Source organism: Numenius arquata, chromosome 28 (assembly GCF_964106895.1).
Source record: "Numenius arquata chromosome 28, bNumArq3.hap1.1, whole genome shotgun sequence".
NCBI classification, from domain to species: Eukaryota; Metazoa; Chordata; class Aves; order Charadriiformes; family Scolopacidae; genus Numenius; species Numenius arquata.
Window position 1 is genome coordinate 2,743,623 of NC_133603.1, and position 19,306 is coordinate 2,762,928.

At 52.7% G+C, this 19,306-nt stretch overlaps 2 protein-coding genes across 2 annotated transcripts; both read right to left on the bottom strand.

The window, feature by feature from the left end:
- Positions 1-2,863: 2,863 nt before the first annotated feature.
- LOC141476132 (E3 ubiquitin-protein ligase TRIM7-like) lies at positions 2,864-11,716 on the bottom strand. Its single transcript, XM_074164734.1, has 9 exons — positions 11,561-11,716; positions 9,747-9,816; positions 9,404-9,433; positions 8,891-9,153; positions 5,811-6,011; positions 4,367-4,389; positions 3,975-4,090; positions 3,635-3,664; positions 2,864-3,381 (listed from the first exon to the last, which is right to left on the bottom strand). The coding sequence occupies exons 1-9, from the start codon at positions 11,714-11,716 to the stop codon at positions 2,864-2,866; spliced, it is 1,407 nt and encodes a 468-aa protein (XP_074020835.1).
- Positions 11,717-13,472: 1,756 nt separating this feature from the next.
- Positions 13,473-19,188, bottom strand: LOC141476133 (zinc finger protein RFP-like). Its single transcript, XM_074164735.1, is given in 11 exon segments — positions 13,473-13,896; positions 13,898-13,976; positions 14,281-14,313; positions 14,596-14,744; positions 16,132-16,429; positions 16,650-16,679; positions 16,993-17,108; positions 17,385-17,407; positions 17,578-17,808; positions 18,049-18,144; positions 18,778-19,188. Coding segments are annotated over 11 exon segments (1,845 nt in total). The 5' UTR covers positions 19,144-19,188.
- Positions 19,189-19,306: the final 118 nt, after the last annotated feature.

The window sequence follows — 19,306 nt, forward strand, 5'->3', positions numbered from 1 at the left end:
CATTTCATCAACCTCTGCATCCTGGTTGGGTGGTCTGTAATAGACTCCCACCACAATATCAGCCTTGCTGGTCCTCCCCTTGATTCGTACCCACAGGCACTCAACTCTACTATTACCCTCATTTATCTCCACACATTCATATTCCTCCCTAACATACAGGGCCACTCCTCCTCCTCTCCTTCCTTGCCTGTCCCTTCTGAAGAGCTTGTAGCCATCCATTGCAGCACTCCAGTCATTTGATTCATCCCACCACGTTTCCGTGATGGCAACTACATCATAGCTTTCATGCTGTACAATGGCTTCCAGCTCCTCCTGTTTGTTGCCCATACTACGTGCATTTGTGTAAATGCACTTTAGCTGGGCTAGTTTTCTTGCCATTTTTATGGGGGGGTGAGGCCCAACACCTCCCTGACCATGCTCAGACCCTTCTGTGGTAGCCAGCCTATCACTGTCCCTCATGTCATTTAAAACCATTACCCCTTCTCCTGTCACTACATCTCTTGACAAAGAGTCCCTCTCCAGCTCTCCTGTAGCTCCCTTCAGATATTGGAAGGCTGCTAAGAGGTCTCCCCGGAGCCTTCTCTTCTCCAGGCTGAACAACCCCAGCTCTCTCAGCCTGTCTTCACAGGGGAGGTGCTCCATCCCTCTGATCATCTTGGTGGCCCTCCGCTGGACCCGTTCCAACAGGTCCATGTCCTTCCTGTGTTGAGGACTCCAGAGCTGGACACAGTATTCCAGGTGGGATCTCACGAGCGCAGAGTAGAGCGGTAGAATCACCTCCCGCGACTTGCTGGTCATGCTTCTCTTGATGCAGCCCAGGATGCGGTTGGCTTTCTGGTCTGGCAGCACACACTGCCGGCTCATGTTGAGCTTCTCATCCATGAGCACTCTGCCCAACCTGGATTTGTGCCTGGGATTGCCAAATCCCAGGTGCAGGACCCTGCACTTGGCCTGGTTGAACTTCATGCAATTTGCACGAGCCCATCTCTCAAGCCTGTCCAGGTCCCTCTGGATGGCATCCCTTCCCTCCAGCGTGTCAACTGCACCAACCAGCTTGGTGTCATCAGCAAACTTGCTGAGGGTGCTCTCTATCCCACTGTCCATGTCTCCGACAAAGATGTTGAACAGCACTGGTCCCAGTACCGACCCCTGAGGAACTCCACTCGTCACTGGCTGCCAATTGGACATTGAACCATTGACCACAACCCTTTGAGTGCGTCCATCCAGCCAGTTCCTTATCCACCGAGTGGTCCATCCATCGAATCCATGACTTTCCAATTTTGAGACCAGGATGTCGTGCGGGACAGTGTCCAGCGCTTTGCATAAGTCCAGGTAGATGACGTCTGTTGCTCTGCCCTTGGCCACCAAGCCTGTGGCAGTATCGTAAAAGGCCACCAAATTTGTCAGAAACCATTTGCCCTTGGGGAAGCCATGTTGGCTGTCTCCAGTCACCTCTTTATTTTCCATGTGCCTTAGCAGAGATTCCAGGAGGATCTGCTCCATGATCTTGCCAGGCACAGAGGTGAGGCTGACTGGCCTATAGTTCCCTGGGTCTTCCTTTCTTCCTTTTTTGAATATCGGGGTTATGTTCCCCTTTTTCCAGTCAGCAGGAACTTTGCCAGATTGCCACGATTTCTCAAATATGATGGAAAGCGGCTTAGCAACTTTGTCCGCCAGCTGCCTCAGGACCCATGGGTGTATTTCGTCAGGTCCCATGGACTTAAACACCTTCAGGTTCCTTAGGTGGTCTCAAACCTGGTCTTCTCCTACTGTGGGCAGTTCTTCATTCTCAGAGCCCCTGGTTTTGCCTGCTGTGACTTGGGCAGTGTGGTTAGAGCCCTTGCCAGTGAAGACTGAGGCAAAAAAGTCGTTCAGTAGCTCAGCCTTATCCTGCTTTTGGGAGCCTTGGAGGGGGCAGCTGCCCCCCTGGAGTCTTCTCCCTCCAGCCCTGGCAGCGTGGGGTGCCGGTGGTGGGAGAAGGGGATGCTGGAGCCCTTCCCCATCCCCCTGTGTTTTCCTGCCCACGGGGGCTCTCAGGGGCCCCCCAAATCCTGACCCCTCAAGAAGGTGCTGCTGGGAAGTGTTTTCCCTCAATATGGGGGTGAAAAAGGGGTTCTTAGGTCACACTCATGAAGATGTCAGCCCAGGTGGACTCATGGATTAGGGAGACGGAATGAAGAGAATATTTTTGTGTATAAATAATGGGTGAATGTCCCTGGGAAGGGGCGCTAGATTTCTGGATTTCCACCTAGAACCCGACATTGAATAAAGCAATATCTCCTCTCTAAACTGCTTCTGGTTTCAAGAGCTTTGGTTTCAGGTAACAATTATACCCTTTTAATTGTTTAATTACACACTGAAGCAGGGAAAAGAGGGCTCCCGGGGCCATAGGCATCTTTGCCCTTCTTTTATCTGCTTTCCCAGGCATTAAGGGATGAGGACTTGATGGACCTTCATCTGAACCCCTGGGTCTCATCTCCCTGTGCAGTGGGTTTTAGAGAGGAACCAGGATGACTTTTCCTTCCTCCAGTTCTCTTAACCAACTTCCAAAGAAAACCCGCAGGAAATAAAAAACCCAAAAGAAAAAGGCCACAGACAAGGAAGAAAGGACTTAGAATTGCACTTTTACTTTTAAGTCCCCATCAGGGCAAGTTTGCAGGCAACCAGGAACAACCATTTAGTGATTAAACAGCCATTAAAGATCAAAATAGAGTTTAAGGCACAGAAAGGCTTCCATTTTGCACTAAAGGAAAGGAACCTGAACAGTGCTACCCTTTCCTGTCCCTTTGGTGGGATTGGGACAAATTGCAGCCCCTGGTTTCTTTCCTAATGGTAAGTTAATGGCTTTTTTTTCTCCTGTGCCTTAGGGAAGAAGTCTGAGACGAGCTTTTCCCCTCACCATGAACCACGGGAAGACTCTCTCCCCTTGGAAAGATGCCTGCAGCATAGCAAAGATCTGTTTTTTGCTCTCAGCATCAAAAAACACCAGCCTCCCTTCCTCACAGTCCAAGCAGATTCGTATCCGCTTGGGGACACTGCATAGAGTCAAGGGGGTAACATTACGAGAGGTCAGAGCCTCGTACCGACCACTGTTATGATAGAGAGCCCATATCACCGGTTCGAGCTGCATGGAAGATGAAAATCTCCTTATCTGACAATTCTTGGCCACCCCGATGGCCCACATGCCTACTCCACAGATCTCCACGTCCCAGAGGTGCCACCCCGATGTGAAGCTCCTCGAGCCCAGCACAAAGGGCCCGGATTTGAACCTCTCCGGGTTGGAGGGCAGGCCCTGGCCACGGCCTTCCCAATGCACAAGCTTGCAGTCTTCTGAGAGATAAAGACCATCATTGGCGGTCTCCGGGTCCAGCGTCATCTGTGCTGGAGGTGGAGAGAGAGTCAGGCTCATGGCAGCAGATTTGGGGGGAAACGGGGCATTTTCTCTCCCCTCCCATCCCTCTGACCAAGTTGGGACTCCTCTAGGCATCGCCTGGTGGTGGGACCAGGGTGGGAGAAGGGGGAAAGGAGGCAGCAGAGCACTTTAGGTCAATCTTTGGGGACAGCAGAGCTTCTTTTACCATATTTTTTTGATTTCATATGATGGCTCGGTTGGGCACGCGTTCGGTTCACTTACTTGTCAAAGGAAGTTCGAGCACCAGGACATCTAGAGGGAAGAGAAAAATGTGAGAGGCAGAAAGATGAGTTGGTGTGATTGTGGGTTTCTGCAAAAGTCCCGAGAGTCAGGTACAGGCTTGGGGGAATGTCGAGAAACTTGAGGAGGCAGAGGAGAAGAGGAGGACAGGCAGGGAACATCAGACCAACGCTCCCTGCTCGTTCCCTGTCTCATTGTGGGATCTTGACAGAAACAACCCCTCATTCAGCACCCAGGATGCGTTTCTTTCCCGTGGCTTCACTCCGTCCCTCCCCACCAAGAAGCACGATGGCATTTGCCTTTCTGCACCTGCCCTCGGTACCTTGCAACTTCTCCAGAAGTTCCTTGATGTCTGGGTTCTTCTCAGTGAAATCAGAGAATTTCTGTTCCAGCTCCGGGGAAATATCGAGTGAGTGGGAGAGCGTTTCCCTCTGGCCCCTGGAAGGGAAGAGGGGATGGATTTACGCCTGGTTGTAGTTTGCTGCTCCGTGTTTTCTCAGCACTCCCTGCTCCTGCCTCCTGCCAGCCCGTGTCCAAATTCATCGTTCATTAAGGAGAGAGAGGCAGAGCCCTCCTTCCAACCCCCCGTGGCCTCGGTCAAGTCCAAGGGCTGTACTGCAGAAGAGCCAACCCGTCCCTACGTGCTTTCTCCCAGTGTGCTGCCACAGAGCTGCTCTCTGGTGGTGACATGGTGACAGGAGAAGGACCACATACCTGATCAAGGTGGTTCCGATGTCCTGGATGAGAGAGAAAAAGAGACTCAGTGACATGGAACACCTCCCCTTGGAGTACCGGGGTCCCACTCTAAGGAAGTCCCTCTCTGAGCGGGTTGGGGTAGAAAAGCGAGGGCTGGAGACCAAGCTCAACGCGGGCCTTCACAGCAAGTTTGGGAAGCCTGGGCTCTCACCTTCAGGAGCTCCCAGTCTGGCTGCTGGTATGTCCTCTCCATCTCCCCAATCAGCGTGCCCAGGCTCGTCGTCTCCTCCAAAAGCCTCTGCAGGATTTCTTCATGGGCTTTCCTCATCCCTCTGTCCAGCAGCTCCAGCTGGACCAGAAGAGAGGACTCCTGCTTCTCCAGGAACTCGTGCAACTTCCTATATGTCCTCACAATCTTCTGCTTTGCAGCTTCTGTCCTCTCCTGCCAAGGGCAAGCCGAAGCGGGGAAAAGGGAAGCAGAGAGCAGGAGAAGAGCATCAAGGGTCAAGGGTGGGCCATGCCTTAGTGGGACCCACCAAGAAGAGGCATTTGGGGAAGATACAAACCCCCTCTTCATTCCCCTCACCTCCTGAGCATCACCCACCCCTGCGGGAGAGGAGGAGGAGGAGATATTCCTCCTTTCTTCCCCCACCCTCTGCCCAGGAAAAATGATGGGCACCTACAGTGTGGTCCTTGATTCTGTCTTGTCTCTCCTTCACGGAAGATTGAAGCGCCTTGTGCTCTGATTTCAGACGGTGCAGTTGGGTCTGAATGTGTTTCTGAGAGGAAAGAAAGAAGTCCCCTGTGGAGTGGAATCATGGTCTGCAACCCTCATCAGAAGCAACAGGGAACTCTTGATGGCTCTTGGGGTAAGTGTTGGCAGAGTTTTGGGACCCCCATGACTGTTTCAAAGTGATTTACCTCCCCCCTTTTTTCCTTTTTTCTTCTTTTTCTATTTTCACAAAGGTCAAGGCACTTTCCGGGAGCTGTGGGGTGGGAGAAGGGCTGAGGATCTCTCCCTCTCCTTTCCTACTGATCTTCAGCAGAGCTGACCTTGATAAGGGACCCGCACCCCGGAGGACAGAGCCATTTATGGAGTTTTGCAGAGGGATTGTGGTGGGGAGAAATCCTACCCCTCTGTTTCCTACCCTCCCCTAAGACCCTGCTCGTGCCTGAACCCTGGGGGAGAGGACCCCTTGGTCCCCAAGAGCGTGTTGCTCCTACGTCCACGTCTTCCTCAGGGCAGGCAATGCCACCTCAAGAGTTGGCATCAAGAGACAAGGATGGGTGAGTCCACAGGGGGTTTATCCCACAGCCCAAAGGCTCTACAGGGATCTCCACCCATCAAGAGCAGCAACAGCAGGAGCTTCTGGCCCTTTGTGTCTCAACGTGCCCATAACCCCCTCACCTTGTACTCCTGGGCAGCCTCGCCCATGGGAACCACAGAATGGTCACAGGGCACCTTGGACCTGTCACACACCACGCAGATAAGCCTTTTGTCGTCTTGGCAGAAGAGCTTCAGGGGTTCCTGGTGCTCCTCGCACAAGTTCTCCCCTCCTTCCACCTCTCTGTCCCGTTGCAGGTTCAAGCTCTTGGCTGCTTCAATCATGTTGGCCAACTCCCTGTTGGGACGGAGGGTCTTCCGTGACAATGTCTTCCTGCACTGGGGGCAGGAGAAGTTGGTGGTCAGTCCTTTCCAGCTCCGAGTGATGCACGACTGGCAAAAGCTGTGCCCACAGTGGATGGACACGGGGTCCTGGAATATTTCCAGGCAGATGGAGCAGCAGGCTTCATCCCGGAGGATTTCCACAGGCGTCCTGGCTGCCATGAAGAGCGAACAACTGAGCTCCTTTCCCTCTCAAGTGATCAGAAAGATGAGAGATTTCTCTTCCTGATTCTGCCCCATTGGTTACACTGAGACCCAGCCCGTTCCCAGCAGGGCTTCAGGCAATACATTAACTTATATTGCACCGGGAAGTAGTGGTTGGACAGCTGAGGAGGACAACAATTGGAGACGCCCATCTCATTTTCACCCTTTCCTGCAGGCGCTGGGATTTTTCACTCTCCAAAGCCACTTCCAGTCAGTGGAGTCCAGTGGGATTTCGTGACTCCACAGCAGCTGGAAGAGGATTTTCATGGCCTGGTGACACCTCAGAGAGGATGTGTTGCAGCTGGGGCTGGGAGACAAGCCGGGGCTGAAAATGCATCTGAGATGTCAGGGGCGACAGGACCTGGCCAGACCTTGGGAAGGACCTCAGCACCCTTCTGGACAGACTCTCTAAGCTTACTTGGGAGGAGTTCAGCATCTCTTGGGTGACATGAAGGGTTCAAATGTGCAGCTCACTGCAGGGCAGGGCGTTCCTGGCTGTCAGAAGCAATTTCTGCCGCTCCTCAGCCTTGGGACATCAGCTTTGCCCTTGGGGTAAGGTGAGCCATCAGAGCAACGCCCTGCCGAGACTGCTCTGGAGCACGGATCCTCACGCATCCCTGGAGATTGGTGGTGCCTCCAAGGTCCCAGCTGGTTTCTCTGAGCTGCAGTGACAGAGCTGAGAGGTCCGGACTGACGCTTTTCCTTCCTTTCCTGGCTTGGAGCCAGGTATGGATCTGCTGGCTCTTCTTGTTGCTTCCCTCCTCCTTCCCTGCTGCTGGAATGACAGAGGAGAACGCTACTTGCACTCCTGATCCCTTCCTGGCTTCCCCCAAGCCCTGCCTCCTACCACTGTCTGTGTTGGAATTCATCCTTAACTAAGTAGAGAGAGGGAGAGCCCTCCTTCCAACCCCCTGTGGCCTCGGTCAGGCCTCTGTAGGGCTTTTTGGGAGGACTCTAACATCCCTCCGTGCCTCTCGTTGTGTTACCAAAGACAGGCCTCTGCTTTCTTTATAACCAGGTGCTAAATAAAATGTTGTTTGCTTCCTGCTGACCTTCTGACTGTGTGAGGAAATAGTTAATTACTGAGCTTCTTACTGTGTGAGAGAATGGTTAGATTCCGAGCTGATAGGGATAAGGATGGGATAACAAGTAGTTTATCGCCTCAATGTTCTCTCATATGTCAAAGTACGGGCTCCTGTACCAATCAGGACAGAGCTGGGGCTACTCCAAGGAACATCCTGATCATCCTCAAGAAGCTGTCAAACTTACAGTCAACTTCTCCTGTCCCGAGATGACTCAATACCTTCAAAGGATCGTGTGAGGAAGGGTATCCCTACCCAAACGGCCACCGAGGAGCTCACGCCTGTGCAGCAGTGTTTTGCCAATGCTGCCAAATTTAATACGCGTTCGCAAAAGGGGCTCTTGGGTCACAGTAATGAATATGTCAGCCCAGGTGGAGTTATGGATTAGGGAGGCAGAATAATGAGAATCCTTTGTGTATAAATAATGGGTGAATGTCCCCGAGAAGGTTTGCTAGATTTGTGGATTGCCTCTTAGCACCTGACGTCTAATAAAGCAATATTTCCTCTCTAAATTGCTTCTGGCCTCGAGAGCTTTTGATTCAGGTAACACTTACACCCTTTTAATTGTTTAATTACCCATTGAGGCTGGGAAAAGAGGGCTCCTGGGGCCATAGGCATCCTCACCCTGCTCATATCTGCTCTCCCATGCAAGGACCTTTGCTTCATCTGAACCCCTGGCTCTGCTGTATCTTCTCAAGGAACAAGCCCAGTCTCTTCCTTGACTAAAGCCCAGGGCATCACGGCTCACCCTGAGCCAGCACCAAAAGGAGCAGCCCCATTTCCAGGTGTTTCTGGCCAATTCTGACTCCCCCTTTGCACATGGAGTCAGGCTGGGACCCAGCTGCAAAGGACTCCAGCTCCTGGCTGGTGGCTGACTTTTCCCCACCTCTATTCCCACAGACTTGCTGTCTTTGAGGGGGCAGAAAACTCAGGTTTCTCATCTCCCTGTGCAGTGGGTTTTAGAGAGGAACCAGGATGCATTTTTCCTTCCTCCAGTTCTCTTAAGCAACTTCCAAAGAAAAACCCGCAGGAAATAAAAAACCCAAAAATAAAAAGTACATACACACACAAGGCAGAAATGATTTAGAATTGCACTTTTACTTTTAACTGCCCATCAGGGCAAGTTTGCAGGCACCCAGGAAGAACCATTGAGTGATTAAACAGCGATTAAAAGATCAAATGAGTGTTTAAGGCACAGAAATACACCCATTGAACCTGAACACCGCTACCCTTTCCTGTCCCTTTGGTGGGATTGGGACAAAACCCAGCCCCTGGTTTCTTTCCCAAGGGTAAGTTGCTGCCTTGGGGGGTTGGGTTTCTTTTTTGCCCTGTGCCTTAGGGAAGAAGTTTGAGTTGAGCATCCCCCGTCAACATGAACCACGGGAAGACTCTCTCCCCTTGGAAAGACGCCGGCGGAAAAGCAAAGATCCGTTCTCTGCTCTCAGCATCAGAAAACACCACCCTCCCTTCCTCATAGTCCAAGCAGATCCGTATCCGCTTGGGGACACTGCATAGAGTCAAGGGGGTGGCATAAGGAGAGGTCATAGCCATGTACCGACTTTGGTTATGACACAGAGCCCATATCCCCACATGGGGCTTCAGGAACAACACACGGTCCCTTGAAACTGATTCCTTGGCCACCCCGATGGCCCAAAAGCCTTCTTTGTAGACCTCCACGTCCCAGCGGTGGCACCCCGATGTGAAGCCCCTCGAGCCCAGCACACAGTCAAAATCATTGAATCTCTCCGGGTTGGAGGGAAGGTCCTGCACAGGGATGTCCCACCACACGAGCTTGCAGTCTTCCGAGAGATAAAGCCTGGGGTTGGCCGTCTCCGGGTCCAGCGTCATCTGTGCTGGAGGTGGAGAGAGAGTCAGGCTCATGGCAGCAGATCTGGGGGGAAACAGGGCTTTTTCTCCCCTCCCATTCCTCTGACCCGGTTAGGACCCCTCCAGGCATCGCCTGGTGGTGGGACCAGGGTGGGAGAAGAGGGAAAGGAGGCAGCAGAGCACTTTAGGTCAATCTTTGGGGGCAGCAGAGCTCCTTTTACCATATTTTTTGATTTCAAATGATGAGTTGCTTGGGCACGCATTCGGTTCACTTACTTGTCAAAGGAAGTTCGAACTCCAAGAAATCTAGAGGGAAGAGAAAAACGTGAGAGGCAGAAAGATGAGTTGGTGTGATTGTGGGTTTCTGCAAAAGTCCCGAGAGTCAGGAACAGGCTTGGGGGGATGTCGAGAAACTTGAGGAGGCAGAGGAGAAGAAGAGGAGGACAGGCAGGGAACATCAGACCAACGCTCCCTGCTCCTTCGCTGCCTCATTGTGGGATCTTGACAGAAACAACCCCTCATTCAGCACCCAGGATGCGTTTCTTTCCCATGGCTTCACTCCGTCCCTCCCCACCAAGAAGCACGATGGCATTTGCCTTTCTGCACCTGCCCTCAGTACCTGGAACTTTCTCAAGAGCCTGCTTGATGGCTGCAGATTTCTCAGTGAAATCAGAGAATTTCTTTTCCAGCTCCGGGGAAATATCGAGGGAGTGGGAGAGCGTTTCCCTCTGGCCCCTGGAAGGGAAGAGGGGATGGATTTACGCCTGGTTGTAGTTTGCTGCTCCGTGTTTTCTCAGCACTCCCTGCTCCTGCCTCCTGCCAGCCCGTGTCCAAATTCATCGTTCATTAAGGAGAGAGAGGCAGAGCCCTCCTTCCAACCCCCTGTGGCCTCGGTCAAGTCCAAGGGCTGTACTGCAGAAGAGCCAACCCGTCCCTACGTGCTTTCTCCCAGTGTGCTGCCACAGAGCTGCTCTGTGGTGGTGACATGGTGACAGGAGAAGGACCACATACCTGCTCAAGGTGGTTCCGATGTCCTGAATGAGAGAGAAAAAGAGACTCAGTGACATGGAACACCTCCCCTTGGAGTACCGGGGTCCCACTCTAAGGAAGTCCCTCTTTGAGCGGGTTGGGGTAGAAAAGCGAGGGCTGGAGACCAAGCTCAACGCGGGCCTTCACAGCAAGTTTGGGAAGCCTGGGCTCTCACCTTCAGGAGCTCCCAGTCTGGCTGCTGGTATGTCCTCTCCATCTCCCCAATCAGCGTGCCCAGGCTCGTCACCTCCTCCAAAAGCCTCTGGAGGATTTCTTCATGGGCTTTCCTTATCCCTCTGTCCAGCTGCTCCAGCTGGGCCAGAAGAGAGGACTCCTGCTTCTCCAGGAACTCATGCATCTTCCTGTATGTCCTCACAATCTCCTGCTTTGCAGCTTCTGTCCTCTCCTGCCAAGGGCAAGCCGAAGCGGGGAAAGGGAAGCAGAGAGCAGGAGAAGAGCATCAAGGGTCAAGGGTGGGCCATGCCTTAGTGGGACCCACCAAGAAGAGGCATTTGGGGAAGATACAAACCCCCGCTCCCTTCCCCACAGCCCTTGAGCATCAGCCACCCCTGCGGGAGAGGAGGAGGAAGAGATGTTCCTCCTTTCTTCCCCCACCCTCTGCCCAGGAAAAATGATGGGCACCTACAGTGTGGTCCTCCATTCTGTCTTGTCTGTCCTTCACGGAAGATTGAAGCGCCTCGTGCTCTGATTTCAGACGGTGCAGTTGGGTCTGAATGTGTTTCTGAGAGGAAAGAAAGTCCCCTGTGGAATGGCATCGTGGTCTGGCACCATCAGCAGAAGCAACAGGGAACTCTTTGTGGTTCTTAGGGTAAGTGTTGGCAGAGTTTTGGGACCCCAATGACTGTTTCAAGGCGTATATCCCACCCCCTTTTCCTTCTTTTTCTATTTTCACAAAGGCCAAAGTTCTTCCAGGGAGCTGTGGGGTGGGAGAAGGGCTAAGGATCTCTTTCTCTCCTTTCCTACTGATCTCCAGCAGAGCTGACCTTGATAAAGGACCCGCACCCCGGCAGACAGAGCCATTTATTTATTTATTTATTTATTTTTATTTATTTATTTATTATTTTTTATTTTATTTTTTGCAGAGGGATTGTGGTGGAGAGAAATCCTACCCCTCTGTTTCCTACCCTCCACTAAGACCCTGCTCATGGCTGAACCCTGGGGGGAGGACCCCTTGGTCCACAAGAGCGTCCTGCTCCTACGTCCACCTCTTCCTCAGGGCAGGCAATGCCACCTCAAGAGTTGGTAGCAAGAGACAAGGATGGCTGACTCCACAGGGGGTTTATCCCACAGCCCAAAGGCTCTACAGGGATCTCCACCCATCAAGAGCAGCAACAGCAGGAGCTTCTGGACCTTTGTGCCTCAACACAACCATAACCCCCTCACCTTGTACTCCTGGGCAGCCTCGTCCATGGGAACCACAGAATGGTCACGGTGCACCTTGGACCTGTCACACACCACGCAGATAAGCCTTTTGTCGTCTTGGCAGAAGAGCTTCAGGGGTTCCTGGTGTTTCTCGCACAAGTTCTCCCCTCCGTCCATCTCTCTGACTGGTTGCAGGTTCATTCTCTTGGCTGCTTCAATCACGTTGGCCAACTCCCTGTTGGGTCGGAGGGTATTCTGGGCCCCCGTCTCCCTGCACTGGGGGCAGGAGAAGTTGGTGGTCAGTCCTTCCCAGCTCCGAGTGATACACGGCCGGCAAAAGCTGTGCCCACAGTGGATGAACACAGGGTCCTGGAATATTTCCAGGCAGATGGAGCAGCAGGCTTCATCCCGGAGGATTTCCACAGGCGTCCTGGCTGCCATGAAGAGTGACCCTCGCAGCTTCACTCTCAAGTACGTTTCCGTTTTCAAGGAAGGGGAAGGAGAGAGATTTCCTGATTCTACACCATTGGTTACACTGAGACCCAACCCCTTCCCAGCAGGGCTTCAGGCAATACATTAACTTATATTGCACCGGGAAGTAGCGGTTGCACAGCTGAGGAGGTCGGGGATTGGAGATGCCCATCCAATGTTCACCCTTTCCTGGAGGCGCTGGGATTTTTCAGTCTCCAAAGCCACTTCCAATCAGTGGAGTCCAGTGGGATTTCGTGACTCCACAGCAGCTGGAAGAGAAGTTTCACGCCCTGGTGGCATCTCAGAGAGGTTGTGGTGCAGCTGGGGGTGGGAGAAAAGCAGGGGCTGAAAATGCATCTGAGATGTCAGGGGCGACAGGACCTGACCAGACCTTGGGAAGGACCTCAGCACCCTTCTGGACAGGCTCTGTAGAGCTGTTTGGGAGGAGTTCAGCATCTCTTGGGTGACCTGGAGGGTTCAAATGTGCAGCTCAATGCAGGGCAGGGCCTTCCTGGCTTTCAGAAGCAATTTCTGCCACTCCTGACCCTTGGGACATCAGCTTTGCCCTTGGGTAAGGTGGGCCATCAGAGCAACACCCTGCCGCGACTGCTCTGGAGCACAGAGCCTCAGGCGTCCCTGGAGATTGCTGATGCCTCCAAGACCCTCCAAGGTCCCAGTTGGTTTCTCTGAGCTACGGTGACAGAGCTGAGAGGTCCGGACTGACGCTTTTCCTTCCTTTCCTGGCTTTTTCAAGGCCTTTGACTTTCAAGAGTGGTTGTTACCCCTTATTTCCAGCATCTTCACCTATCAGCCCATTTCCCGTCCAGCTGTTTTTTCAGGCACAGCAGGAGGAAGTGTCATCGCTGTTCCCTCCCGACACAGCTGAGATGGAGCAAGAAAGGGCTTCGTTTAGTCCTTTCCTTTGAGTTTTACTTGAGACAGGTAAAGGGAAGGCAACAAAGCCACCAGGATTTGCTGGGGTGGTGGTGGCACAGCACCATTTTCCTAGTTTCTAACAAAAAAAAAAAAGAGGAAACAGAACCAGAGCCAGCTTCTCCAGCCCCGCAGGACCATCATAGGTGACTGTCAAGAGTCAACATGGTGGAACGTCAAGGTAAGAAGAAATTGGAAAGGGTTGGAGAAGGGCAGGAGGGGTTAAAGCTTTAACCCTGGTGTCCCCAGGGGCTGTTGCCCAAATCCTGGGCTTCATTCTCCTGCTCCTCCCAGGGTGATATTCCCCAGAGAAATCGTGGAGGGCACCCAAATGTTAAAAAATCCACCCAAGGTGACCCTTTCTCAATCTCGGGCTCTTGGAAATGCCGTGAGAATGAGATTCGAGGTGGATATTTGAACTCATTTGTTCCGCTGTATTCTTTATCGGCCACCAAGTCCCAAAATACAGTGTGGTTTCCTGCATCAAAGCAAAGGCTTGTCCAGAGCGCGCCGTGTCCATCTCGCTCTCTCAGGGAGCCAGCTGGATCCTGGACTCCCAAACCCAGAAGAAAGGCAGGAGTTTCTCTCCGTTGAAAGAAGTCAGAGGAAAAGCAAAGGCCAAGGTCTCGTTATGGGCATCGAAGAAAGCCACGTGTCCCTTCTCGTAGTCCAGGGAGATCCTGATGGTCCTCGGCCTCCCCTTCAGAGGCTGATCTGTTTCGAAGGAGGTAAGAGCTTGAAAGCTGTCCCCGCAGATGCCAACGGCCCAAATCCCTTGGGATGGGTCGAGGTTAACCCAAGCCTTTCTCCATGCCAAGTCTCTGGCCACCCCCATGGCCCAAAATCCCCAACTCCCCAGTTGCACCTCCCAGTAGTGCCTCCCCGCTGCCAAGCCTTCATGAGCCAACACGCAGCAGTAGGTGTCAAATCTCTGGGGGTTGTTGGACAAATTTTTCATCCCACCTCATGCTCCTCCGGTCCTCAGAGAGGATGAGGTGAGGGTTGGCCGTGTCTGGATCCAGGGTCATGTTTGCTGATGGGGAGGGAAGCAGGAGAGAAGGGAAAACAAGACGTCAGAGGGAAGGTGAGGGACATTTCTCTCCATCTACGCTCTCCTGCTTTTTTTTTCCCAGGGATGAAATCTTGGCCGGACCGAAGCTTTGGTAAAGGCTTTTCTCCATAAAGATCTATTTAAAGGCTCCATTTTTGATCGCCATGGAAGAGGAATTCACCTTGCCAACCCACCAGGAAAGCCAAAATTCCCTGCTTTTGCTGTCTTTTTCTCACATGGCTCCCCCTTCCCCACCCCAGCGTACCTCCAGCCTCCCAAGACTTACCCCATTGCGCGTCCAGTTCAACTGGGAGACTCTCTGGAAGGAGGGAGGAGGAGAGAGAAACAGGTAAATACGAGCGGGGTGTGGGCTTTTCCCCTTGCAAAACGAGTAAAAGCACCAAGTGAACAAGTCCAGCTCCTGGCTGGGTGGGAATGGAGTCTCCCTCCCTCTTCCAGCTCCAGCCCTGGCCAGGAGGGGTATTGAGTGACTCATCATTAACGTTCCTCAGCTGGGGCTTTCTGCTGGTGATTGGCCAGTGTCTGCTCCTCTCCAGCTGCGGAAGAAGCCTGTGTGAGATTTCCCCCCCTTCCTTTGTACCTTTGAATTTCCTCAGGGCTTCCTTCAGTGCGATGTGTTTCTGAGATAGATCCTGGAGTCTCTTTTCCACTTGGGGAAACTTTTCCATCAGTTGCTGGGAAGTCCTCGCTTCACTCCTGGAAGGAGAAGGCTTTTGAAGTTCTTCCTGGCTGCGCGAGCCATGGAGAAACCCAGCTTAAAAAAGCTGCCGGATGAGTTTATTCCTCCCCGAGCATCAGGTTGGGTCAGTTGAGACGTTGCTGGGCACATCAGTGATTCAGGGCTTCTTCACCTTCCCGGAGCTTCTCCAACTACCAGGGGCTTCACCTTCCAGGTGCTTTTCCACCTTCCAGGGGGGTGAGACAGTGGAAGAGGTTGCCCAGAGAAGCTGTGGCTGTCCTATCCCTGGAGATGTTCAAGACCAGGTTGGATGGGGCTTTGAGCAACCTGGTCTGGTGGGAGGTGTCCCTGCCCATGGCAAGGGGGTGGGACTGGATGGTCTGGAAGGTCCCTTCCAACCCAACCCATCCTGTGATATCAACCCCATATGGGCTTGCTCCCCTCCAGCAGCACATGTGAGGCCAGTATCTGGGTACGAGGACCAGTTTGATGCTTCCCAGTACAAGGGGTGGGGGGGGAAAGAGGGTGAGGCCACCAAACTAAAGCCCAGGATGGATGGGGAAAGACTGGGATAATCTAGCTTGGATATGGGGAAGTATCAAAATGTTACAAGGGCCCAACAGGGTTAGAGAGAGGGCAGAGCCAAATATCAGATCCCCGCAAATGCCTCTCATTAGACCCTGTTAATTGTTTAATTACACATTAAGGCTGGGAAAAGAGGGCTCCTGGGGCCATAGGCATCCTCTCCCTGCTCTTATCTGCTTTCCCAGGCAGGGATGCCTGGAGACAAGAGAAGGGTTTGATGGACCTTCATCTGAACCCCTGGGTCTCATCTCCCTGTGCAGTGGGTTTTGGAGAGGAACAAGGATGACTTTTCTTCCTCCAGTTCTCTTAAGCAACTTTCAAAGAAAACCCTGCAAGAAAATAAAAACCCCAAGATAAAAAGCACACACGCAAGGCAGAAAGGACTTAGAACTGCAATTTTAATTTTACAACCCCATCAGGGCAAGTTTGCAGCCACCCTGTAACAACCATTTAGAGATTAAAAGATCAAAATGGAGTTTAAGGCACAGAAATGCTCCCATTTGGAACTAAAGGAAAGGAACCTGAACACCGCTACCCTTTCCTGTCCCTTTGGTGGGACTGGGACAAAACCCAGCCCCTGGTTTCTTTCCCAAGGGTAAGTTGGTGGCTTTGGGATTTTTTTGTCCTGTGCCTTAGGGAAGAAGTTTGAGTTGAGCATCCTCCATCACCATGAACCACGGGAAGACTCTCTCCCCTTGGAAAGACGCTGGTGGAAAAGCAAAGATCTGTTCCTTGCTCTCGGCATCAAGAAACACCACCCTCCCTTCCTCATAGTCCAAGCAGATTCGTATCCGCTTGGGGACACTGCGTAGAGTCAAGTGGGTGTTATAAGGAGAGGTCAGAGCCACGTACCCATTTAGGTTATGATAAAGAGCCCATATCCCCTTATCAGGCTTCAGGCACAACCCAAGGCCCCTTGGAACTGACTCCTTGGCCACCCCGATGCCCCAAAAGCCTTCTGTGTGGACTTCCACATCCCAGGAGTGCCACCCCGATGTGAAGCCCCTTGAGCCCAGCACACAGGGATCAAATCTGAAACTCCTTGGGTTGGAGAGCAGGATCTTCTTATGGCGTTCACACTGAACGAGCTTGCAGTCTTCCGAGAGATAAAGACCAGCATTGGCTGTCTCTGGGTCCAGCGTCATCTGTGCTGGAGGTGGAGAGAGAGTCAGGCTCATGGCAGCAGATCTGGGGGAAAACAGGGCTTTTACTCTCCCTTCCCATCCCTCTGACCAAGTGTGGACCCCTCCAGGCATTGCCTGGTGGTGGGACCAGGGTGGGAGAAGGGGGAAAGGAGGCAGCAGAGCTTCTTTTACCATATTTTTGATTTCATATCGTCACTCGGTTGGGCACGTGTTCGGTTCACTTACTTGTCAAAGGAAACTCGAACTCCAGGACATCTAGAGGGAAGAGAAAAATGTGAGAGGCAGAAAGATGAGTTGGTGTGATTGTGGGTTTCTGCAAAAGTCCCGAGAGTCAGGAACAGGCTTGGGGGAATGTCGAGAAACTTGAGGAGGCAGAGGAGAAGAAGAGGAGGACAGGCAGGGAACATCAGACCAACGCTCCCTGCTCCTTCGCTGTCTCATTATGGGATCTTGACAGAAACAACCCCTCATTCAGCACCCAGGATGCGTTGCTTTCCTGTGGCTTCACTCCGTCCCTCCCCACCAAGAAGCACGATGGCATTTGCCTTTCTGCACCTGCCCTCGGTACCTTGGAATTTCTCCAGAAGTTCCTTGATGTCTGGGTTCTTCTCGGTGAAATCAGAGAATTTCTTTTCCAGCTCCGGGGAAATATCGAGTGAGTGGGAGAGCCTTTTCCTCTGGCCCCTGGAAGGGAAGAGGGGATGGATTTACGCCTGGTTGTAGTTTGCTGCTCTGTGTTTTCTCAGCACTCCCTGCTCCTGCCTCCTGCCAGCCCGTGTCCAAATTCATCGTTCATTAAGGAGAGAGGGGCAGAGCCCTCCTTCCAACCCCCCGTGGCCTCGGTCAAGTCCAAGGGCTGTACTGCAGAAGAGCCAACCCGTCCCTACGTGCTTTCTCCCAGTGTGCTGCCACAGAGCTGCTCTGTGGTGGTGACATGGTGACAGGAGAAGGACCACATACCTGCTCAAGGTGGTTCTGATGTCCTGGATGAGAGAGAAAAAGAGACTCAGTGACATGGAACACCTCCCCTTGGAGTACCGGGGTCCCACTCTAAGGAAGTCCCTCTCTGAGCGGGTTGGGATAGAAAAGCGAGGGCTGGAGACCAAGCTCAACACGGGCCTTCACAGCAAGTTTGGGAAGCCTGGGCTCTCACCTTCAGGAGCTCCCAGTCTGGCTGCTGGTATGTCCTCTCCATCTCCCCAATCAGCGTGCCCAGGCTCGTCGTCTCCTCCAAAAGCCTCTGGAGGATTTCTTCATGGGCTTTCCTTATCTCTGTGTCCAGCTGCTCCAGCTGGGCCAGAAGAGAGGACTCCTGCTTCTCCAGGAACTCGTGCAACTTCCTGTATTTCGTGACAATCTCCTGTTTTGTAGCTTCTGTCCTCTCCTGCCAAGGGCAAGCCGAAGCGTGGAAAGGGAAGCAGAGAGCAGGAGAAGAGCATCAAGGGCCAAGGGTGGGCCATGCCTTAGTGGGACCCACCAAGAAGAGGCATTTGGGGAAGATACAAACCCCCTCTCCCTTCCCCACAGCCCTTGAGCATCACCCACCCCTGCGGGACAGGAGGAGGAGGAGAAGTTCCTCCTTTCTTCCCCCACCCTCTGCCCAGGAAAAATGATGGGCACCTACAGTGTGGTCCTTGATTCTGTCTTGTCTCTCCTTCACGGAAGATTGAAGCGCCTCGTGCTCTGATTTCAGACGGTGCAGTTGGGTCTGAATGTGTTTCTGAGAGGAAAGAAAGAAGTCCCCTGTGGAATGGCATCATGGTCTGCAACCCTCAGCAGAAGCAACAGGGATGTCTTGATGGCTCTTGGGGTAAGTGTTGGCAGAGTTTTGGGACCCTCATAACTGTTTCAAGGCAATTAACATTTTCCCTTTTCCTTTTTTTTTTACTTTTTCTATTTTGATCAAGGTCAATGAGGTTTCAGGGAGCTGTGGGGTGGGAGAAGGGCTGAGGATCTTTCCCTCTCCTTTCCTACTGATCTTCAGCAGAGCTGACCTTGATAAGGGACCCGCACCCCGGAGGACAGAGCCATTTATGGAGTTTTGCTGAGGGATCATGGTGGGGAGAAATCCTACGCCTCTGTTTCCTACCCTCCCCATAGCCCTTGCTCGTGGCTGAACCCTGGGGGAGAGGACCCTTTGATCCCCAAGAGCGTGATGCTCCTACCTCCACCTCTTCCTCAGGGCAGGCAATGCCACCTCAAGAGTTGGTAGCAAGAGACAAGGATGGCTGACTCCACAGGGAGTTTATCCCACAAGCCATCCAAAGGCTGTGCAGGGATCTCCACCCATCAAGAGCAGCAACACCAGGAGCTTCTGGACCTTTGTGCCTCAACACACCCATGAACTCCTCACCTTGTACTCCTGGGCAGCCTCGTCCACAGGAACCACAAAATGGTCATGGTGCACCTTGGACCTGTCACACACCACGCAGATAAGCCTTTCCTCGTCTTGGCAGAAGAGCTTCAGGGGTTCCTTGTGTTTCTCACACAAGTTCTCCCCTCCTACCACCTCTCTGTCCTGTTGCAAGTTCAAGCTCTTGGCTGCTTCACTTATGTTGGCCAACTCCCTGTTGGCGCAGGGGCTCCTCTGCAACAATTTATGTCCACACTGAGGGCAGCTGTGCCCACAGTGGATGGACACGGGGTCCTGGAATATTTCCAGGCAGATGGAGCAGCAGGCTTCATCCTGGGGGGTTTCCACAGGCGTCCTGGCTGCCATGAAGAGCGACCCTCGCAGTTTCAGCCTCCAAATTTGTTTCAATTTTGAAGGAACAGGAAGGAGAAAGATTTCCTGATTCTACACCATTGGTTACACTGAGACCCAGCCCCTTCCCAGCAGGGCTTCAGGCAATACATTAACTCATATTGCTCTGGGAAGTAGG

Bases quoted from the DNA above. Each gene is read 5' to 3' on its own strand.
- LOC141476132 (XM_074164734.1), bottom strand. From the start codon at position 11,716: ATGGACGGAGGGGAGAACTTGTGCGAGAAACACCAGGAACCCCTGAAG. The intron at 9,817-11,560 runs GTGAGGGGGTTA...ATTTCCCCGGAG, and splicing joins AGGCTGCCCAGGAGTACAAG to CTGGAAAAGAAATTCTCTGA. The intron at 6,012-8,890 runs GTGGGGATATGG...TCCTGCCCCCAG, and splicing joins TGTTGTTCCTGAAGCCCCAT to TGCAGGAAGACATTGTCACG.